Raw genomic sequence first — 24,379 nt, forward strand, 5'->3', positions numbered from 1 at the left:
TGCATGGAGCAGAAGTGTATGTTAAATGGTGTTACCTGAAGTACCTTTAATTTGGTGCTATTTTAAACTGTTAGGACATAGGACTAATCATTCACAATGTAATAATTTAAGATAACTGAAAAGTAAGTCTCTGTCTGAAGATTTGGCTGTAACCTGCATTGGCTGTCTTCCCCACTTTAATGTCTACGGTATTTAAATGTAATGCTGGAGAGATTTTGCACAGATGGATTCCAACAACAACCATTTACTAGAAGGGTAAAATAATGGAAATTTATGCTTTTTATATAAAGGTTGCCCTGAAGGCCATGTATCCAAAGGTTTCCATTATAGAAGAAAATAGTCTGTGTGTTTGACTATCTTTTGTTTATGTTATTCTTTAAATATTTTGCCATTTCTAGGGATGCCATAAAAATCTTCCTCATCTTTTTTATTCTAAAATTAGAGATGTTAGACCTCTGTCACAAGCTGAGATTACTAAACCTGTTTTAAGTTTCTGAAGCTAAGTATATTTCAAATGAAGTAGGAATGTGTAAAGCAAAGATTTTCAAATGTGTTTTTTGCCGTAAGTATTGTAGTATTGCTTGAGAAAACAATTTAAAATTGGTCATGATGACCTCTAAGTCTTAATCAAAAATGTAATCTTCCAGCCCAGGAGTTTACATTTCAAAGAGGCATTGTATTCAGGCAATGCTTCAAGAAGGGACCGTTTTTCTGTAATAAAATTTCACAATCTGCACATGCCTCAACAGCAGAATCATCCCTTAAGTAAAGGTATGTAAAGTAGCAGTTCATGGTTTATACTTTGTTTTTATGCAGTAAAGCTAGAAGAATTAGAAATGGGTTTTAATTGAAAAACTCTTTAAATATACCTGCTAGAGGACAATAGTGGTATACGTACAGGAAAGAGTGCTATGCTTGGCCTTACCTTTTAGTTACAAGGTCCTTGTCTGCTCCTAGGTTTCACAACAAGGGAGTTTATGTGAAAGTTGGGCTGCAGAAGATAAGCCACACTAGAAACCTGCACAAGGACATAAAGCTGCAAGTGGACCAGCACGAGGTGGAGTTACCAAGTATAGAAGGACTCATCTTTATTAATATACCCAGGTAAAAAGAAGAGGAAGGATCCTTTGTGAGCATGCAGGACTGTGTGTATAGAGTTGCTGCTCGGTATTTGAGCATCAAATCCCAAAGGGCTAGGTAACAGGATCAATGGCCATCAGCCTGCACACACTTTCTGACATGCTGGGGACTGGGTACCTAAGCAGTTCCTGCAGTGAAGGCCAGGATTTCACTGTAAGACACTGCCCAGGTCCTACAGGCAGCTGGTCAATATACATGAAGTGTGCGATGCTAGCTGGGCAGCCACGGAAGACCACAGTTCAGATACCTTTACAGGTCTGTGAGTGCTTCCTTGACACCTGCAGGGAGCTAGAGTAACTGTTGTGTAATTCCACAGGAGATCTGGCTTCCTTAGATGTGATGTTGATCGAGGTAGGTTTTTTATTTGCACAAAACCAGCAGGTAATTAATCCTGCCATACTATTATTTTTTCAAGTACTGCCTTGTCTTAAACAACCTGCATCTCTTTGCATTTCAGTCTGAAAATGTTTTATTCAAATACTCCTTTTTACATGTACACAAATATACATTGCACATGAGAGCTGTGGAGAAGAAAAGATCTCAATTAAGTGATGAATAGTTCATATGCCTAAACAATAAGCAAGTGATTTGAGTGGGAAGGGTCAGTACTGCACAAAAAACAGATGGTTTAAATTGTCAGAAGCATTTCAGAGGACTGAAGTGCATGAATATCTGCCTAACTACAGGTGCTTTTGGCCAGGTACAAGAATGAAATCTTGATAATTGTTTTAGCTTTAGTTTCTCTTCAATAACTTCTGTGAATGTTGTCAAGACCATTAAGAGCTATGTTAAGTTCTTTAGTCTTGAAAATTAAGGTTTAGTTTAGCTGTAACCTGTATTTCCCAGCAATCTAAAACTCTACAGAGTTACCTTCTTCCTATTTACACCTTTGCTTTCCAGCTGAAACTATTTACTTCGCTTCTTTTACTACTAAAAGGTCTGATAAAAATTCTTCCAGATTTTAGAAAAAGGACCCCTGCTTTTACAATGCAGGAAAACTGCTCCCTCCAGCTGGTGGGGGAGCAGAGTGTGTAGCTTTTGAAGGCTATGAAACCAGCCACCTTTAGCAGGGCACCAGGGAGCGTGCCTGGGGCAGAGCACAGGTGGTCACAGGTGTGCTCTCCACACAGCTGGGGCTCTGGGGCCGACCTCTGGGGCTCTGAAAGTGACAACCGCTTTGAGAAGCCTCGCATCGATGACGGCCTGCTGGAGGTGGTTGGTGTGACTGGCGTCGTGCACATGGTGAGTTGGCATCCCAGTCAGCTCAGGAGAAACATGCATTTTATGGGACAGGCTCATTTCTGTGACAAGCAGCGCATTGAAAGTGCAGTTATGCCTCTTTCTTAAGGTTGGGTAAGAACAAGTAGTAGGAATTGAGAACTTGTTAAAAATCCATGGGGATTTTTATGCTTCATGACTTAACTAGACTTTGAACCAAGTAGAGAAACATACGTATGTGCATATATCTATATCTATTCTGCAATATATGTGTGTATATAAAATACAAATATATGTCTGTGTTATGGAATGCACTGGCTTTCTCATAACAGGTATCATGGTGTCCAAATGGAATGGTTCATGGGATGAAAACAAGATTTTATTCTAATATTACAAAAACATGCACCCTTCACCTAGTGTATTTGCGAAAAGTCTTGTTGTACCTCATCACAATCACAGTGGAGATTCCATCAAGACAGGTTGTTTTATAATTATCTGCCACAGGCTTTCCAACACCTGTCACTGAGAATATGATACTTGATGCTCTTGATTTGAATGCTACATCAGGCAGGTGGTATGCTGTTCCTGCAAAGAATATTATGACTCAACTTATGGAATTCTTTTTTAATTCTTTCATGAATTACATATTTTTACAATGATTTGCTATTAGTAATGCACTCCTGTGGGATGGTAGGTTATTTTTGTCTTCATGTCTTACCACTGTTTAAAGAAATCTGCTGCTGAAAAAGTATATGTGGTCAGGTAACTAGAGTTAACTAATCCATAAAACTGCCAAAAATGGAAACGTGGGTGCTTAATTATTGTGGAGCTCAATCTTTAGTGTTGGTCAGCTTTATTTTGTAATTTAGATCTTCTAAAATACACTAAAGAGTTATTTTGGTAGAGATCCTTAAATCTTTTGTGAAAGTAGAAGCAGCTTTGGAGTATAAATGTTAACAAACCTGTGCTTTGGATTTGTGATATTAAGGTTTTTACTCCCACATTTGGAGTTGAGTTTGGAAGAGCTCTCTCTGATTAATAAACTGCTTTTAGACTTTGGAATTTCACATGTGCCAGAGTCTGTGTGTATAATTAGGTGTTTTTAGAAGTATTCACTGTGTTATGGAGGGGGAAGCCAAAGCAAACAAGACCTTTGTGAGTGTATGCTCCTTGGCCAACCTTTGTATACAAACAGCTTTGCTTTGGGACTTGTTTTGCCTCCTGCAGCCTGCAGGGGAGTTCTCCTTCCTGGACTAGCTGAAATAATTAATGCTGGGGCAGTAAAGGTATCCTAGTTTTGCCTAAGCAGTTTTTTAGCTGAAACTTTAAATGTCAGGTGAGAATAAAATAATATCCACCCAGTTAAATTGCAGCTAGTATTTGTGCTTCTTGTTACTTGGGGTGATTGATATCCTGGCTTTTACTCCCTAACAGGGTCAAGTCCAAGGTGGTTTTCGATCAGGAATCCGCATAGCTCAAGGCTCATATTTCCGTGTAACGCTTCTAAAGCCAATTCCAGTTCAAGTTGATGGAGAGCCCTGGATTCAGGCCCCTGGCCAGATTATAATTTCTGCTGCAGGACCAAAGGTACTGGGTGTGGGTTTCTCTTAGCCATTTGACTTTGTTCCTCCTGCACTGGATGTTACCATATTATCTTGCTTGTCTGTGTTCTCATGCTGAACCCTAAAGGAGCTGCTTAGCACTGTGTGGTAACTGACATGACAATTTCTAAAGAGCACAGTTTGAAGGCTCTCTCCAGTGGCTTAGATGATGCTCATGTTTAAAAAAATAGTCCCTGAGCTTTGGCCTAGTGATCCAATTTTTCCTCTGTATTGAGATCTGCAGGCAGTGTTGCTTTTCTTGAAGCAGGGCAGTTATAAAGGCCATGGTAGTAGTGCAGTGTGCGAGGTAGGAATCAGTCTGCTGGAGAAGGGAAGGTCTGTCAGACAGCAGTAGCAAAGGAGAAAAATTAATAAGAGAGGAACAAGGCCTGTGAAAAAACCTTGGGTAAGCAGTGTCTGGTTTTTTCTTGAATATCTCAATGTGTACATAAAAGACAGCATCAGCTCCCTAAGAATTTGACTTCTCTATTGACTTTGAAATTGTGAAATAAACATTTTGCAGTAGGTGACTGTGGTACACACCAGTCTCACATTTGCTTGCTACCTTAGGGATGCCTCTTCAACTCAAAGACATATGCTGCTGTAGGCAAGCTCAAAGGATGTGTAGCTATTCTGGGAGGGGTACCAGAACCATTGCCTTGCTGAGGAGAAGTGAAAGAGAGGGTCATACCTCAAAGTTTCAGAATACGTTAAAACTTTGTTCTTTTCATGAGATGAAATGGAAGGGTAATGGAAAGTGAGATGAGAAACATTTTTTCTTCTTCTACCAGGTTACTGATTAGTTATCTCTATATATGGGTATATATACATATGTGTGTACAGGAATATATATGCACACACATACATATATATAATGTGCATATGTTTATGTAAAAAAAACAGTAAATCCTATAGCTTTACAAGGATAGATGCACCAGATAGTTGTGTATTTATATGTTTTTCAGCTTTTTACTTGGTTTTTAGTTCGTTGCCTTAGATCAGCTAATTGATGACTACAGATATTTTAATAACTTCCTTTAAATTTTTCAATTTTAGGTCCATATGTTGAAAAAATCCAAGCAGAAGCAGAAAAAAACTGGAAGCCTGAAAGAGATGAAGGTGGATAGCACATCAGTCTCTGAAGGAGGACGCAAAGGGGAGACCTGTGTTCATGCCTATGGTAGACACCACCCTGGCCCAGGAAAACAGAGTGCAGACAAGTCGTGAAGAGTGTTGCCTATGAGTGTGCCTTTCATTACATTTTGATAGTACTGGGTTCTTCTTTGTCTTTCAAAGATAGTACCTCATTATCACAAATAACTATTATGTACCACTTGTCTCATCTGAAATGTTTACTTGAGGTTGCTTTTCTGTAAGCTGTTTCCCAGCCAAACAGAGATTCCAAGATGCTGAGATTTCTGCATTTGCCTTCACAAAAAAATCCTTCCCTCCTCCCAGTTCATTCTTAAAGAAAATCATTCCATAGATAATTTTTTAAATTGTTCTATAACTGAAAATGTGTTCCTTTAAATTAATGCTCACAGTAGCATCCTAACCAAAAAAAGGCAAAAGCATGAGCTGCTGAGGGCTCCTTAGATCAGTCCAAATAGCACAGCTGAAACAGTAGAAGTGTAAAGAGAAAAATACAAAACACAGGAGAGGTTATTTCTGTAAAAGGATCCCAGTGCACTGGGAAGAGAGAAAGTACTAGAACAGTTGAGTCAAAATATTTCAGAGCATTTACTTCAACAGTATTTGGACAGCATGAATGAAGGGGGAACAGCCTGTAGAGCAACTTTTCAATTGTAGCTTAGTTTCTCATTATTCAGCCAAAGCCAGTTTTAAAAGGCATTTGAATTTCATCAGCTACAACTCTCAAAATAAAAAGGTACAAGAATACCCAAGGCAATAGTATGTTATACCAATTCTTTTTTATCACTGAAACCATTAACTTTGACAGCAGACTCTTCTGTCTTGACTTTACTTGTGTTGTTTCATTTTCATGAATTTGGACTGTTATATAACAGCAAGCTCAAGAATCGTTATTAATTAGGTTAAAAGAAGTACCACTAAGTGTTCAATTAAGTAAATTAGCACAGTCATATGTTAGAGCTGAACTGATGTGCAGTATAGCTTTACTGAGGAGCCTTAGCATCTAGGCTTCAAATAACTGGGAATGTGAGAATCATCATGAAAATTCACTTAGCTCGCTAGGCTTCTCAAGTCTTTGTGGGTGTTACTAGGTGTGGGCCCAGGGACACAGGGACTGTCTTTTCTCACTTGGATGAGTGTGTGCTCTTCAGAGGCTCTTTCTTCATCAGTTCCTGTGAGGCCAAGACCACCTCTCTGTGTTTACCCATCTGCTGAAGCTGTGGCGATCCAGTACTTTTACAGCTTTGTGCTGGAGCAGCCACACACCTGCCATACACCATGGCTATAGTCTTGTTGTCCTTCACTCACATCTCTGCTGTCTCATCTCACTGTGGTTCCCCAGGAACTGAACCTTTCACTGTTGGTCAACATCATACATAAGGGGCTCTGTGAGCCACTTGTGGGCAGGGGGTGAGGCCTGCAAGATTTTGCCACTTCTATGCATCTGCTGCTTGGAGCTGCTTAAGCCGTGTTGGCTAGAGCCTGCTTAGCCATATGGTGGGCTTCCTTGTCCTCTGTTGCACAGTAATAACTATTTCAGCTGTGGGTGACATGAATTCATCGCTTGAGTGTTAGCCTTTAGAGCATACCTCTTGCCAGTGTGTCTAGGAAAACATCTCTAGCTGCTTTGGGGGACTTAAGTGTAACTTTGAACTACACAAAAGCTGTTTTGTGATGGAGCCAGTTACATGCTGATGCAGTTCTTGCTGGGTCTCGTTGATGAGTCTGTACTCCTAGCAGTGTGACAGCTTCAGCAACAGCTGACCACTACACGTGCTTTCTACTTTCTGGTCATGCTGCAACGAGGGTGTGAATGTCATCTACAGCAACAGAATGGTGCAGCTAAAGCTAGAAACAGAGACAAAACAGCTATGGAAAAATGGCAGATGCCTGCAGCTTCTCCTTTCAATCTAGGGATTCCTTCTCAGTTTTCTGGTAGAGATGCAGTTGGAGGAATGACTTCTATTTTGAGTGAAACCTTTTCTTAATTGTTTAAATTCTTAATTTATATTTGGGGATGTTCTTCAGGTCCCACAATGTGGACTAAAACTTTGCTTTCATTCAACATGAAAACTGGACTCACACTATGAAGGAAATTGTTTGTATAGTACAGAGCTAAAAGCCTTGTCTTCCTGATCATTAAACACAGGGTTGTCTTCTTTAGAACCTGGGCATGAGGGGTCAGCTGGACCTCTTCTGGCATCCTGGTACCAGCATTACAAGTAGGGAGGACCAAGTATTGTATTTCAGGATGTGCACTGTCTGAATGAAGCTCACAAATTGGAGAGGACATCTGGAACAGGCTGCTGCTTCATAATTGTCCCGAAAGAGTGAGAAACTGCTTGGTGTCCTTGGGACAGCAGAAAGAATGCATGGTCTACTTTCCCGCTGCTGAGTCAGTAATGGAAGCTGGGCTTTTTGTTACAGAAAACGGGCATAAATTTTAAGATTTCTGGTACTGACTGTCTTCTGCAGCCCAAGTAAATAAGGCTGTCTTACTGTTTTTCCAGGCATATATAATCCTGCATCATGTATCTGACAGTGTTCAAGTTCTTGGCTTGTTTAGCACCTGCCTGTCTCTCCTTTTGCTCTGTATCTGTTATCTGAAATAACATGAAACTCACAGGTCACAATATTTTAATCAGAGGGCCCCTTTCTGTGGCATATTCCTTGTGACGATTTCCCATCCCTGGAACTCTGTAAAAGCCTGTTTTGGGATAGCATCATGGTAGCAAGGTGACTCTGAAGTATGAGTGTGATCTCTTCTTAGCTTCCAGAGGGCGTCCTGGTAGAGGACAAGAAGGCTTTGAGTTTTGTTCCCTTTTCTTTTTTTCCGAGAAACCAACTGCCATGTATTTGAGTAGATGAGTGCCACACTGGAATGAAAACATAACTTAAGAAAAACACTTAGTATGTAAGGCCTCTGTGCATCAAAAATGATGCTTAATGTGTTTTGATGGCAAAACAGATTCAGTTGAGACAGGAAACTTCCTGTAAAGCTTTTAAAAGGAGAAACTCACTCATTAACCCCTCCATTAAGGTGTTCTAGTTCAGGTTCTGTAAAGGCCATTATATCAAGAATATGTGTATGTGTGTGTGTATTTTTTTCTCATATTTTCATTGCATATGGTGTCTGAGAAGGCCTAGTATTTTCTTCCATGGTGTGCAAGGCCTGCATGAAGGGAGGGGGTAAACTCTTCACAGTTAATATGAAACATTTAGACATATAGCCTTTCCACTGAAGGTAACAATGCAGTATAATTTATGTGACAATGGGCAGATAGACGATTCTCCACACTGAGAAGTAGTATTCTGAGAGAGCCTAGTGGTCACATGGCCAAGTACTTCAAATAATGCAGCAACAAAAGTGTAGTGGAAGAGGCTCAGTTCTGTCGAGACAGGTGTTAAATAATATCAGGGACACAGGACCAGGAGCTGTAACTGTGGACAGTGAAGAGATGCAGGCTCTTTGCTATCCGGAGTACACTCCTTCATCCTCTCTCCACTGCCTTTTTACCTTGCCTATAAACCATGGCAGGCACAAACAGCACAATTAGCATCTCTCCTGCTGAGGTACACTCTCCTGACCTTTTACTAGTGTCCTGCTTAGGCATTGCCAGCACTGGGGAGAGGAGGGTCCTAAAAACCCTGGTTCCTTTCAGATACCACAATGTTGCAGACTAGTGCAGGTGGTCAGCAGGTTAAAATCTATTTTGATGGATAAACACATTACCTCTGCCTTGAATTAGTAGAACTAAAATTCAAAAGCTCATCCCTAAGATACAGGTGCTACTTGAGATAATTTGCTGCTTTTTCCCCCCATGGCTTTTACCCTTGATTTGTACAGTTTAAATTGCTGGTGTTTTCACTGCATTGAGTTTTAGATGAAAGGGTTATTTTGCCAAAAACCTTTTCTTTATACATGTGTGTACATACCTGTGTGTACATACATGTGCACACACCATTTAAGACTACGCCTTACTGTATTTCCTTCCACAGTGCCTAATTATACAGCTTTTGCCCTGTTACAGCATTCTGATAGCACTCACTTCTGGATCTTCCTTTCACCGGTTTTGGATATGAGGCAGGACTTGTACTTTCCAACACGACATGATGGCAATATAGTGAAAGCACAACCATGTTTAGAGTACAGTTTCTGCATTTATGCAGTTTGAGCTCTGCTTGCTCTTTCTAGATTTAGTCAAGTATCTGTGTGTCTAAAACCAGTGGCAATGGCTATTGTAGCATTTTAAGAACTAGGAGAAAGCTGTCACTGCAAGACTTACCTAAAGAACAAAACTAAATGAACTGTTATAGACAATTGTTGTTAATCCTCATGGTTACCCTCTTACAAATATTGTATTGATTTAGTGTCTTTAGAAGCAAATATTGTACTTGATCTGAATGTCAGCTGTTTCAAATTGCTCAGCATTTATGCATGCACATGATTCTGTAGCAGTCTGTTGTCATATAAATGTCATTATCAAATGAAACCTCTTTTTGTGGGAGGAGAAGGTAAGAGGACCTGTTGTGGCACTTTAAAAGGGCTTATGTTGAAGACACAACAGATTTGTTGCATATGTATTTAATAATGTACTGACTGTAGGTATGCTCTGTCTTGCACAGTCTCCAGTCCATATTGCAGCACCAGTACTGGGGGCTCATTAGACTTTTGCACTGGCAGTAGATACTTTTTCAGTCTGCACCCCATAAGTCTTCCTTACCACCTTCAAAGTGACTGTACATCTTCCTGTTTCTGCCAGGCTACCCTCCTGCCCTTTGGACCTAGTTGTGTACCAAAACTGGTAATGAAGGTATGAGCATGTGCTGGTGAATGTGTGTGGAGAGTGGGGGAATGGAGTTCCTGCTCTGAAGGCTGCTCTGTCAGTTTGGCTTAGACTATTCTTTATTTCTAATTCAGCTTCTACTTTAGCCGTTTAACAGCTGCGCAGCAAAGATTTGGCAACTACTGAATTGCCTTGGATTCACCGGTGACAACACTGCCTCATTTTCAGGCTTCGATTTTATATGCGTCAGAATATGTATAACTTCATTATACCTTTTGCACTTAACAGAAAATACAGGTTAGATAGGCTTAGAGTGTGGCAAAATTGCAATGTTTGTACTTTTTTTGTAAATATGGGGATGATTCTACAGATAAAAGATGCACTTTCAGATAACAATGAGAACAAGTTTGTAGAATACAATTGTTTAGGAGTTTCTCCAGCTGCAGTGTTCCTGATCCCCATCCATGTCTAACACTGTGTTCTCCTTGAAAGCCTGCTTGGGGATAGAGATGGCTTCTCACATTGCAGAATGTATTTATAGCTGACTGACTGAACGTTTGTGTACGTTTTTGAGCAAATTTGCTGCTATTCTAAGTTTTAGGTTTTACTAGACTGCTTCTATAATGCTTAAAATAATGTTCAAGTTTTATTTATAATGTCAACACTTACTGATTTGACACTTAGTTTCAGGAGACATCCAGCCCAAAGCCTTCATTCCTTTTGCTATTTAATATTTTTGTTTTGTTGTGGTTTCTTTTTTAGCAGTTTAGGCATTGTATGTGTGGAGTGCAGTGAAATGAATGCAAATTATTAACCTTAACCTGCAGTTAGAGTGGCAGTTTCAATGTTTACAGGACAGAGACTATTGATTGTAAACCCATACATGTCCACTGAAACGTTGCACTCTGTGTGTTTGGAAAGCGCTGTTTCTGCTTACCATGGTAATTAATGGAATAGTTGCCTTCTGGTTAGAGTAGAGTCCTGGTTATGTTGCTTTGGAGAGATTTCAGTGTGGGTTATGGCTTCTCTGCCATGGACTCACAGGACAGATTTTGTACTGATACAAGTGTATTATACTGAACATGTTTTCTGAAAGAGTGACTTTATTTTTTGTGAAGATAATTTATGAGAAGGTTTTATAGCAGATCAGTGCTGAAGAAGTTGAAGTCTTGAAATAAATGTTTGTAGATATTAAAATCTATCCCAAAGCAAAGTATTTTTAATAGGGCAGTGTTACTGGTGTAGTTATCCCTCTGAGCTCTCCTGGCAGCATACCCATTTAGCATGTCACTCTGCACTGGTCAAGTGTGTTATTTTGGGGACAACCTGATTTCAGAAGATATGGCTTCATTTATATTGTGCATGTGCCCTATGACACCTCTGGCAGCAACTCCCCATTTAAACATCAGCCATACAAGGCAGAGCTTCTCCCCACACAGATCACTGCAGGTTGAAGAGCAGAGAGCCTGCCCTTGTGCTTGACTGCAGAAAGGTTGTAAGTCTGGTGACTGCCTGGCACTTACTCTCTCTCACCACCACAGAGTGTGCCACACAAGCTCTTTTGCTTTCTGAAGGCAGGCAGGCACAAATCAAGAGTGCCCAAGTCAAACTGCTAATACCTTGTCTCACCATGGCATCCATTTCTTAGTGCTGCTTATCTTGCCAAACTCGATAGCAAGAGGTGCTTGAAGTATTACTGAGTATTTATTGTGTAATTTTTGGGTGCTTATAAAGCCTTCACTGCTATTTTAAAGCAAAATTTGGGGATCTGTAGCATAGCAATAGCTGTATAACTCTAGCATTCCAAACATGCCCAAAGCAAGTTATCCTTGTGATAGTTTAGTTAGCAATGGTGTAGCTAGCAGCAATCAGTGTCTTAAAGCTACAAGTTCTGAATATTGGAAGACAGCATCTCTGCTTTGAATGCACAGCATTAGAGTTTGTAATTCACTATAGATTTCAGCATCTTTCCTAGTTTAAAATGACTGATGACATCTTAATTCTTCTCAACTATAACTTAACTATTGCTTAAATAACTGTTTTTCACTTCTGGTTATTTAAATCATCCAATTTACACAGTTGTATGAATGCTGTTTTATTATCAAGATACTCTTAAGGTGTCTCATAGCATTTCTTGTGAATGTTCTAATACATCAGTTATAAATAATCCTGACCCAATAAACTAATGTAAGCTGACAAGTTATTGTCTAGTGCTTATTCTTTGTGCATCTGCCTAATTCTCAGAAAAAAAAAAGCAGCCTAAGTATAAGCATTAAAGTGGTTGAAAACAGTTTCCACACTGTGCCTCAAACCTGTAATGTGTTATCACACATTTACTTGTGGATTGATCTCAAAAACTAGCTTTTAATGATGTAACTTGTTTCTCAGTGTCTGCCTTGGAAATGAGACACATCACTATATTGTGGTAACTTGTCTACAAAAAACATATCTAATGTACTAATAGATTTTTTTAAAAAAAATAATTTATAAAATATGGACTTTTCTCTTATATTTAAACATCTGTTCATCCTTGGGTTCTGTTCTTAGAATAATTCTGTGTATATTTTGCAATACATGTTTTGTGTTTGACTGTACATTTTGCACCAATATGAAATATTGTATTCTAAGTGTTATTTACAAACTCCAGAGATCTGTAACTAGAATTTGCTGTGAACAAATACATCTCTTCTACCCTGGATGCTTGTGGAGTAGTTATGCTTTAAAAATAGCAGAATACACTTCTGCAGAAACAAACATACTTTATCTCAGCTGGGCACTGCTTTTAGGAATTTTGTAGCCTTACTGTTTGAGATTGGGTCATGCCCTGTGAAAGGATGGCTGTGTTCTAACAGTGTGATTTCAAACGTTTTCATTTGTGAGACGACATCTAAGTTTGATCCCAGCAACGTTCAAGCACCTCTAGAACCCTTATTTCTGTGGTTAGCACTGTAATTGGTAAAGGCTTTCTGCGATAGTACCAGTTTACTTTAACACACAGAGACTTCTTTAATAATGATCCAGATTTTCCAAGGTATTTTCATGCAATTCCTTGTTCTGTTTGCCCTTCTCTAGAAACACATGACCTGGTTTTCAGGCTGTGGGTAACAGGCCCACACATAGCCTTGTGCTTGGTTCAGGTGAACAGTGGTGGACCTGGCCTGCACAACTCAAGGGTCAGACCTCATGGACTTTGGCTTGGAGGGACTCAGCTGGGGCAAGTGGAAGGGCTGTCCAGTGAGCCAGGCCCAGGTGGAAACTGCCCCACTGTGGGTGGACAGCTCACCCCTCCTCAGGGGTTAGGGTCTGCCTTTCATGGCTCAGGATGGTGGGGGGGGTCACTCAGCTGGACACGTCCACTTGAGGTGTTCCTGGTCCAGTAACCTTGCCTCTGGCAATGAGCAATTGGTTCTCCCTGCTCTGTTCAACATCTGACTGCAGAACTGAGGCGGCCTTGGTTATGTCCCAACACCTCTGGAAAAACCTTTATGTTCCTTTCTGGACTGCAAATCAACGAGCTCTGAAGCAGCTACAATTACATTTAAATCCATACATGGAAAAACCTCAGTTTGGGGCTACAGTTCTGGGAAAAGAGTGGAAACAAACAAAACACTGACCTTCATGCAGAGAAAAGAAAAGAACAAACCACAAAACATCCAAACCTGAAATTATTCTTACCCCTGCCCTCCTCTGGGCTGAGAGAACTGCAAGAGGAATAGACAGCTACCAGCAGTCCCTTCCTGCCCATACAGGGTTGTGCCTTGCAATCTGGCTATACCACTTTCTCATCAAGGAGAACTGCTGTCTGAGAATGGGACAGATGGGTTGGACCATGATAAATCCCAGTTTAACTTCCATGTGGATTTATCCACCAGTTAGATAATACTCTTTGAGGCACAGCTTAAAAAAAAACAAAAAACCTTTTAAGTAAATAAGGTTTACTAAGGTTTAGAGTCACAAGGAAATTAGGTTTAAGGGCTAATGGAATAATTTTGGACATCAGATTGATAATCAGATGACAGCTCTGAGCCCTATAAAAGATGCTTCCTTGTTGTGAACAACTGTAGCACCTGTGATCCCTCGTGCCGGGGCTGAATAACCAAATGCTGGAGCATGCAGTGGTGGTGGCATCACCATCTTGAAAACAAATCCATGCAGCCAGAGCACTGCCTGTGCAGGTGCCTACGTACAGGAAGCAGCCTTGGCATGAGTAACACAAATGGATCAAACCTTGCCTCCTCATCAACTAATAAGGCTCAACATTCGCTCTTGAACAAATCTCTGTCCCTCACAATTTGCCCAGACTTCTCTTGTAGCTGGCACCATACTATATTGGTCTATCCAGGAAACCAAGAAATCCAGCCTAAGAGTCTATTATGGAATTACAGAAAGAGAGAGGGATAGGAAAACCAAGAGCAACACAATGGTTATCGACATATTAGAGAGGTAGAACATCAGCAGAGATGAGGCACAGAGTCTGCAGAGACAAGTGCTCTGACCAGAAGCCTGGTGACTTAATGCAGGGCCCTTGTAATTGGGAGCAGAGACAGTGGCAGGGTAGGCATCAGAAAATGTGCACAGTGAAATTGCACATAGACATCACCTCACTCTACACCAGAAACTGAGGAGGGGACAAGCTCTGTCAATTTCAGGGCTTCCCTCAGCCAACCTGTGCTGTTAATCAGTGATCCTTTACCACAATTAGCCACTCTAACAGACCAGCACTGGCACCTCTGCTGGACCAGAGCCCTTAAGCCTGTGCCAGAAAACTGCAAGGCTGCTGTCAGTCCAGGATTTCTGGGGATGTTGCTCACAACCCCACTCATTTGCACACTGTTTTGGCTCAAAGAAGCTTTCCCTCCTGCAATTTCCAAAGCACGAGCAGCTCAGAAGGCACAAAACATTCCCAGCAGCAAGGACATGTCGATCTTACCAACCCCGCTTCAAACTGCCTAAGTGGAAACAAATTAATCTCGTCACATGGCCTCTACACAGCCTTGCATTGGAGGTCCTGCTCCCGTATTTTTCTGTCACACAGGAATGGCTTGTCTTCTGATGCAGCAGCCTCCCCAGCAAAACATGGAGCAGAGCTGATAGCAAGTCTTCTATGACTGACTCTCGATCTCATAAGCCACAGTCCCCACAGGCAACCCCCAACATCTCCAGTCCACAAAAAACTCAGAGATGCTGAGATCGCCATCTGACAGAGTTTCAGCATGTCTGCAACAAAGGTGTGTAAACTATACTCCTCTAGGACGTGCCAGAATTGAAGACACTCCATCACAACTGCTGCAAGAAAGGAGACTGCTTCAGTTGACTGGGTGGCACATTTTTTTCTGCACTCTCCCACTTCAGCTTCCCAGTTTTTGGCACCTGCTGGCACCTCCTCCTCATCAGCCATTCCCACCACAAGACCTGTCGTCACTCCTGTATTACTGCTGTCTACAATGGCTTGCCATATTTGTTCTCCTCTAGAAACATTTAACACTTTTTTCAGGCTTCTTTGGGTTACAAGTGAATTTTGAGGATTTTTTCAGTCTTTTAAAGTTTTTAACTGTGGTGTGTCAGCAGTTCTGGTCATAAACGTTACCCTGCATCCTGCTTAAACCTGTTCAAGACCATAGTTTTATCTGCCTGTTAGAGGGAGCTGCTTGAGTTTCTGTTAATTATAAATATTCTTCTAGGTTTCTAACAAGTTTTATGAGTGTTGGCACAAAAATGAAGCAGTGTCAAGTACCATGCTACTAAAACAGGGACTTAGTTCTGGCAATACCCGTTTAACACGAACACGGACATCAGCTGCTGGGCACGGACCACTTCATGATTTTCCTGGCTAGTTAACTCACCGTTAAACTGGAGGTTGCTGCCCTCTTGCTTTCTGACTGAGGATAGCAGAACCCGCCCCGGTCTTTGGAAAGGCTTTCAGGAACTGCCCAGACACTGGATGTGCTATTGCTGTGATTTAAAAATTATTTTAAGAGAAACAGTGTGCTGTGGTAATGCAAAAATGTTTATGCTTTAACTATTGTTTCATGGATTTTAAAAGCTTGTTCCATCTTTCTTTAAGTAATCCTCTGAAATTATAATCAGTTTGGGGAAGAAAACAAATGGCAGTATGGTGCTGTGCTGAGAGCACAGGTTTCTAAGACTGCTCTCCCAGTGCTGCTGAGGACTGTATTGCCAGCAGGTCTTGCTGGGTCTCGCAGGGCAGGGAGGTGGTCCAGCCCACGGGGCAGCAGGGAGCATTGCTGGGAGGAGCAGCAGAAAGGTGTGGGGTGCTGCTCTGCAGGTGCCATTCCCCCCTAGAAGGGAGCACATGCTGGGGAAGCCTTGGCACGCTGTGTGGGTGGCCCACCACAGGAGGGGCACAAATCACCCAGGCCCCTGTTGGGGGAAAGCTGGCAGGGGGAGTTTATCTCTCTGAAATTTGCCTGCAAAGGGACATGGGGCAGTCCAAGGCACGGCCCAGCAGCCAGCCTCAGTGGTGCTTGGCTTGAGGTGAGCTGGGGCGTGCTGGTTTCTACTGGGATAAAGTGAGGTTTTTTCACAGTGACTAGAATGATGCTGTGTTTTGGGTTTGTGCTGCACACAGGGTTGATAAAATACAGTTGTTTTAAGCATTCTTGATCAGGGCTTACACAGAGTACAAAAAGCCTTTTCTGCTTTTTGTAGTACCATGCTAGGGAGGAAGGGATATTCCAGACCATTTGACATCATGCTCAGTATTTAAATCTGTGCACGAGAAGGAGGAAGAAAGAGATGTTTGGAGTGATGGCATTTGTGTCTCCAGATCACCGTGAGATGGGAGGGGGCCCCTGGAGATGGCTGAAGAGCTGTCTGCCCATGGGAAGTGGTGAATGAATTCTTTGGGGAATTTTGCGTATGTGTGTTTTAAATTTGTTTTATGTGTGTTTAAATTTGGTTCTCTGGTGGGGCAGTGAGTGAGTGGCTCTGTGTGGCGCTTGATGGCCAGATGGTGTTAAACCAAGACATGGAGGAACAATGTTTCACAAGAGCATTCAGCAGGGGGGAACAAGGCCGAGCAGTGCTCCAGGGCCAGCTCCAGGGGTGCTGAGAGTTGGGCAGTCTTGACAAGGTTGGGCAAGGTTCTGCCTGCCCTGAGGAAACAGTGTGACAACTGTCCTGTCAAGTGAGGGCCTGAAATTCATGGCTAAAGGCCAGGCCCCATGGTACTCTGCATGGGGGCACAGTGATGCACTGTGATGGCACAACCCCAGACAGACACCAGGCGTCTTGGTGGCGGGGAGCAAAGCCCTCAAGAGTGGTGGGGCAGAGTCTGCATGGACTGAAGACTAGGTCCCAGTCTGGATGGCTTAAGGGGATCTGAGGTGGAAGGAACTGCAGAACAAATCTCTCCTGCACAGCTGGATGGCTTAGTCTTCTGTTCTCTATGCAATAGTACCTTTAACAAAACAGAGCACAGAGCTGGTGACAGGTTTCTCCACTGAAGCTCCACCCTGCTTATTGAGGATCACAACACTCAGTCCACTCTCATGACATTCAGAGCTTAGGTGCACATACACAGAGGCCCATCTCGAGTCTCCCTGTTCCTGCTGGGACACTGGCCTCACTCCCTCACCTGCTGCACTCAGCACATCTTTCTTCCCTAGCCCCTACCCCAAGTTTCCACTCCTCACACTGCTGCTGCCAGTTCCTCTGGCATCCTCCCTATTCCTGACACCTATCTCCTCATGCCCACCTTGGCTACAAGACCTCTGGATCTGCTGCCATCACCACCCAGCTGCTCCAAGTTGCTGTCTGGGCAAGTCCAAATAGCTGCTGCTGCAGCCACAGTCCACACACAAGGAGTGTCTCCTGCCCCTGGGAAGAGCCCTGGCCTGGAGCAAAGCCCTAGCAGATCCACACTGCAGCCCCAAGGCTGCCTCTTCCTGCTAGGGCACCTGCCCACTCCACCAGCATTGTCTGGGGAACTGTCCAAAAAGCACACCCAGAAAAGCACAGCCACAGCAAAGGGACCTTTGGTGAGAAGCAGCAGGAAGGTTATCAGCTGTCAACAGAACACTGTGCTCTCAGGCACAAAATCTGGGGCTGGCTGCTGCTGTCATGAGTGCTCCAAACACATCTTCCTCACAACTTCTGACACCCAGACCGCGGATGGCACATGGAACTCATGCAGGCGGGTGAGGCAGGACATGCCTGCTTTCTGCAGATCTTCCAGAAAGAGCAGGAACCACAGCAGGATTAAGCTGTTGTGCTGCTCTGGGCCACTCCACAGATACGCCACCGTGCAAGTGGCACGCCACTGCATTTCCATTCAACGCCAGGCTGACTTCCAACCTAGCCCGGGCCGGAGCCCTCCCCCTGCAGAGGATTACTGCCACAATCACAGCTCCGGAGGACTTAGCACAGCCACAATGGGTAACAGCAAACACTTTCTCACCACCGTCAGCTGACGGCCCAGGGCAGCCAAAAACAACACAGAAAGAAATGATGGGGCAGCAGCTGACTAAGCCCCCGGGATTAGAGAGGCTCAAACGGGGCTGAAAAGCAGCATGTAGCGCTGGCCCAGCAGAACTGCAGCTCCAGCCCTCAGCTCAGCTCACCCAAACACGGCCAGCCGGCTCCTGGCTCCCAGCACGCCGAGAAGGGCACAAACACTGACGCTGCAACACAGAGTCAGGCAAGAGAGAAAGAACAGCCACCTGCACAACCATCACCCTCAACATACACATCACCTGTCAGGGTAGCTATGGCAGCATCCAAAAAGGTAAAGGGTTGTCTGTCTCTGTCCTGGGGTACAGACCCACAGACCAGTTCTGGGTCTCTGTGCTACGGCACTGTGGCTTGCACCCAGGCATTCACAAACCACCATCTCCACCAATACATTGAAGCACACAAAGAGACCCATCTCTCCATACAGTCTCAGAACAGCCATGCACCTGAAAGATGCCACAACAGGTTACATCTCAGGTAACCCACAGGTGAAAGACACAGCCTTCACTCTGCAAAACTGCACCCTTGATACTCTGCAACCTCAGCTCTGCCTATAAGGTGGTGGCACAGTCTGAAAAGTGGCCCTTCATGGGGTCAGCACTGCTACCTTGCTAGCCATGGTCCCCAAGGAACCTCAGAGATGACCATTTTGCACAGCAGCAGGGCAAGAGAAACTCAGGGATTTCACCAGCATCTCTGAAATTTACCAAACAGCAACTTCAAAAAGGATCTTTTCTCACAATTAAGACAGGACAATCAAAGCAGAAAAACAACCAAAGAGAGAGATTGCTAAGCAGCAACAGCTTGGCCCAGGGATCTCTCTTCTTGTTCTAGGGTGACCCACACAGCCCAGGAAAACAAGGGCAATGGATGATGACACTAAAAGCCAGGCAAGCCCTCCAGCAGTGCTCTCCAGCTCATTCTTCCCCCTCCTCTTTGGCAAACCCAGCACCTTTGCTGGGCTGGCTCAGCACAGAGCCACTGCCAGGAGGGCCTCTCCTTCTGAGGGAGAGCTCTCCTACCCCAGGAACTCCTGCTTACAGATCAGACAGTGTACCTGCTGCACAGCCAGCACTGATAAAAACAGCAATCCAGCAGTACCAGAGCTTGAACAGGCAGTTTTGTCTGTGCTTGAACTCTAACAGGCACACAGCACATATGCAATATGACCGCACAGAGGCAAAGAATCCTTTCTTCTTTCTCCATGTTCCAAAGGAGTATACACAAAACATTCAGAAGCATTCCCAGCTGTGACCAGACAATGCCAATGCACATCTACACTCACTAGCCCTGTTCATTCCGTGACCAGGGCAGAGTCCTTTAGTATGTGTTTCCATAGATGGATTAGAATAGACCTTGAGAAATCTGAGACTGTCATTTACCTGAAAATCACCTCAGAAGGTCGACAGGAAGAGGATGGGCATGTGAACATGAAGCTCAGCCTCCAACAAAAGGATGTGGCCTGGAGTGACATTGCCCTGTGTAGAACACACAGTAGTCTGCCATGCAGCCTTTTTGCCTTGCTCAGCAGTTCTGCATCTATCCAACCTGTCAGAGCCACGTGCACCACAATGATGACTGAAAAGCTCTGCAACACTGCAATGCTCATAATGATCCACTTGCCTTTTCCTGAGGAGGTCTGGTCCTTATGGGCCTTGCAGTAACTCTTGTCCAACAGGACAGATGCCATTGCATGCTGAGACTCCTGTGTTTTAACTGCAAAGATGATATAACTGTAAAGAATGACATATAGACTTTTGGAGGAGCCTCTCATAGTCTTTTCCGCATCATTCCAGGCACATGATCCTCTGACACAAGGATTTTGTTCTGGCCTTCTATTTTTTCAGCCTGTGTTGCTCGTGTCTGGTAGGGCCACGGCATGCCCAGAGCCCGCCCCAGGGCTCTGCATGACCATCCCACTGCGCTCTGCCCAGGCATGGAGCCTTCTCAGCCTGGATCGAGGGACAGACCTCGAGCCATGTTCTGGGGACATGTCACGGTGCTTGCTGAGGCCTGCCTAGCAGCCACCTCACACAGCTCCACAGCCCTCGGGCACGTCCCAGTGCCCTGTGCCGCCTCCTGGCTGCTCCCCAAACAGCTCGGTGCTTTTCTACAGCCACGCAAAGCAGAAGGCCTGAACCTGCCTTTTATCCTTGTGCAATGCATTTCATCCACATCTACAGATTCCTTCCATCAGCTCTCAAGAAAGACTGCTTTACCTACCTCAGGCTTATGATTTTACCATTACAAATCTCTCATTCATATACCTCTAGAAATGTCTATAATTAGCGGATCTAAGTATGAATCTACTGATTCATTCCTTCTTACAGACAACTCTAAATATCTACATACCCAATGCATGCGCTGCATATAAATATTTTGATATCTGAGTACTTCCTGGTATACAAGGAAGCAGGAGCTGCAACACTGAACAAAATGGCATCTCCCTCCCACAAAATGGTGGCAGAAACCGTCCAGCCAGGGCTCCGGCCCAGGAAGCCCGGGCAGCGCGGGAGGCGCTTTCAAGGCCAGAGCCAGCGCAACCCAAAGCCCTCCCAGCCCCCCAACTCACAGGCCTGCACACACTTGGGGCTTCTCCAGGAACACCCAGCTGCGCCCTTGGGACCTTGGGGAGCGCCAGGCACAAGAGCTGCGGGGCAGGCTCTGTGCTCCCAGCTGGGCCTCCTCCTCCCAGGCGCTCGCTCACCGCAGGGGCGCTCCCGCCACGGGAACCTCCCTGCCTCGGCCGCACACCAAAGGCACGCAGCTCTCGCACAGCCCAGCAACAACCCTGTGTGTGCACTCCAAGTGTGTGCTGCACACAGGCTCCACTCCAACACTGAGCACAGCACACTGGTGCACCTCAAACGCCTCATCCTCGCCCCCAGCAGCTCCTGTGCAACATGAGCACAGCCACAAGGCCACCTCACTCTCCTCAAGGCCCTCCAGCTCTAGGCACAGCACCAGAGTGCCCCTCCTCCAGCACACCAAGGCCAGTGACTGCTGCCCACCTACCTGCACAAGGCTCTCTCACATCTGCAGCGCTGCCACCAGGGGCCCCATGAAAGGCTGGTGTGCCCTGTTCTCCCCAAAGAGACCCTCTCCCATCACCGCTTCCCTTCCTGGGGAGCTCACCAACTGGCCAACACACACCAACTCCAAAAGGAAGAGAAATGCCAACTTCAGCACATTTCAGATGCCACCACACACACACTTCTGGCTCTCCCTTCCTGCACCCAACCTCACGACAGTCCAGCTCCGGGGCCACACAAGGAGGCACAGCATCAAGTCCTCTTCCGCATCCTTCCTCGAACAGTTTCACTTTATGCACACACAGCACTTCACTAACCCAGCTGCACCTCTTGCTCTGTACACTTATGTTCGCACACAGGTACACCCACGTCCCTGCACCCAGACAGACAGCACGGCCAGTGCGCCTCTTCACACACACGTGGCCCCTCAACCCTGCCATTGCTGCCCTTGCCACTCCAGCGGGTTTCACCCACCGATCCTGCAACAATCCCTCAGCAGCAGCTGCCCTCACAGCCGCCCTCTGCTCAACACAGGCACTGCCCAGGAGGAGCAGCACACACTGAACCTGCACATCTCCACACAGCAGTGGGAAAATCTACACTGGGCACTTGCATCCTCCTCTTATCCTTTCAGAGACCTTGCAGCTGGTGCACCGAGCTTCAAAGAATCAGGAGATGTGACTGCCACCTGCCAGAAAAAGACTCAGGAATTCTCCACCTATTCGACCCACTCATTTTGGAGATGTCATGCACCACAGAAATGCAGAAGTCTCATCTTGGATTTAAAACTTTGATGTTAAAAGCATTCAAAATCCTGTTCTCCTATGTCTACCTATCCATCACTCCATCCTGAGGTTGTCAGGGGTTCTTATGGTTGCCGCAGCATCAAAGAAAATGAGGAGAGTAAACCTGTACTGTCCTTCGCAGCACTTTTGGATACCTGGCTGACAGATGCAGGTTTTAGTCCTGTGCAGTCCAACAATCCATAACCACAGTGTACTTGGGGCACTTTGAGAAGTTGCTCTCACAGCTGTGTCATGTGCCCATCTCACAGCACAAAATTTCCATCAGACCTGTTACTTGTGGTGTATCTGATTACCAAACTACATGAGGTCTTTGTTGTGAAGTTTGGTCTAGAATTTTGTCTCTGTCCTGGACATGCAAGCCTGCAGGAGACTGTGTCCTGGGTGAACATGTCCATTCACCTGCTCAGACTGGCAGAGGGCCAACAGCAGCCTTTGCAAACCAAACCTGCCTTAAACCTTTGTGTAATTGCTGGAAATTACACCACTTTTAATTTTTTTAATGTAACTTTGGTCAGGGATTTTCTTGCCTTTGCCCAGGGGGAAGGGAATTGAAGTTTCTCTTCAAATGATCCTGTTCCTAGGGGCATCTCTATGATCTTAACATCTATGAATTCCAAGTAGCCCAAAGATACACAGGAGATAAACCATAACTATTAACAAACAATAATGAACATTACCACTTCTAGAGCAGTGGGAGATACCTGGGCTGGGAAAAGATTGTTAAGAGAAACAAGGAATGAAGATGCAATTAACATCAAAGGTGATCAATAGCCAGTAGGAAATTGAATACTAAGAATTGTGTAATTTGAGACTAATGAATGTGAATTTCTTTGGGGTTTAATGTATAAATATGTGAAAAGTCTATTGCACATCCTGGTCGGAAAAACATCCTGGGCAGAATAAAGTAATGCCTTGATTCTCTACCCTGAAAGCATGCTGTTGAAGAGCTTCTGGTTTTCCCACAGTTTCTGTGACACTGTCTCATCACGCTTCATGGCTGTACTTCTCTATGCTTCTTGCTTCTCAAGGCCTTCACAGCTGTCCCCTCTTTCTCTCACTACATCATTGCGTTGGTGCTGCAAATATTTCATTTGACATAGAATAAGTGTGTCCAACAATTCTCTGTACAAAATTATGGCCACATTAGACCAGGAGAAGGAAAAGTAAAAAAAAAAAAAAAAAAAAAAGTAAGACCTGCTTTTCAAGGACAAGGATAGTGTTCTGGGCAGTGGCGTAGGTAATGTTTACAAGGCCTTGGGAAGCTTCCTCTGTACAAACTCCTCTTGGCCTACAACCTTGCTTTATTTATTTTAGCTGTGACAGTTAGATTAAGCACAATCAAGTAAAAAAAAAGTCAAAAAAATAGTACAAAGAATCTTTAAAGAAAGAGCTTCTGCCCTAAGCTGGCTGCAGCGCACATATCCCCTCCTAGCAGTTGAAGACAGTACTGTAACAATATGCATATTCTAGAAGCCACTTAGGAGATTCACAACTGTATTGTGATTCTGTAATATACTGGAAATGCTACAGTCTCTGCAAAATTTAATGTGCATGTTTACTGCAACTGCCATATCTCCCTACTAAATGGAAATCCCTTGTAAATTAAAATAGCCTCAAATGAGTAAACTTTGTATTAAACATTGTATCCTCAATGTGCAGATTTTCTAAAAATGCTATGTCAGAGCATACTGGACACTGGCAGCAAGCAGTCTCTGGAGGCTGTAGCAGTCACAGCAAAGGTGGGAACCCCCTGCAGGCACCTTGCTGAACCCTGTGAGGTTCAGCAGCTCCACCACTGTGCTGGCATGTGCCCCTCTGTGGGGCCAGCCTCTGGCTTTGGCAGACCTCCACTATTTGGTGACCACGCAGCTTGGCCTGATGCTTCTTCCACTCTGGCTCTCAGAAGTGACCATCTACAGAGAGAGGAATGCTGTTGCAGGCAACATGCAGGATGGCAGGATCCTTTCCTAAAGGAGCAGCTGAGCAGCTCTCCATCACTAGTAACCCCTTGCATGGGGAACAAATCAGCTGTGTCCTTGGAATGCTGGACAGCACAGTGAAAGCTGAAGCTGTGGGTCTACTGCTTTCTCGAAGGCAGTAGTGCCCAAGGTGCCTATGCAGATGCACACCACCTGGAAACTGGCAGCAACCTGGATATTGGCTGGGCAAGC

At 44.3% G+C, this 24,379-nt stretch overlaps 1 protein-coding gene across 1 annotated transcript in view; it reads left to right on the forward strand.

Moving 5' to 3' along the window:
• DGKQ (diacylglycerol kinase theta) overlaps positions 1-12,594 on the forward strand; it is an 88,061-nt gene extending 75,467 nt beyond the window's left edge. The window contains exons 20-23 of the mRNA XM_064735252.1: positions 958-1,104; positions 2,271-2,382; positions 3,793-3,945; positions 5,016-12,594. Coding sequence (XP_064591322.1) covers positions 958-1,104; positions 2,271-2,382; positions 3,793-3,945; positions 5,016-5,186 — 583 coding nt within the window. The 3' untranslated portion in view covers positions 5,187-12,594. The remainder of the gene's footprint in view (positions 1-957; positions 1,105-2,270; positions 2,383-3,792; positions 3,946-5,015) is intronic.
• Positions 12,595-24,379: the final 11,785 nt, after the last annotated feature.

This window comes from Zonotrichia leucophrys, chromosome Z (assembly GCF_028769735.1).
Source record: "Zonotrichia leucophrys gambelii isolate GWCS_2022_RI chromosome Z, RI_Zleu_2.0, whole genome shotgun sequence".
Taxonomy (NCBI): Eukaryota; Metazoa; Chordata; class Aves; order Passeriformes; family Passerellidae; genus Zonotrichia; species Zonotrichia leucophrys.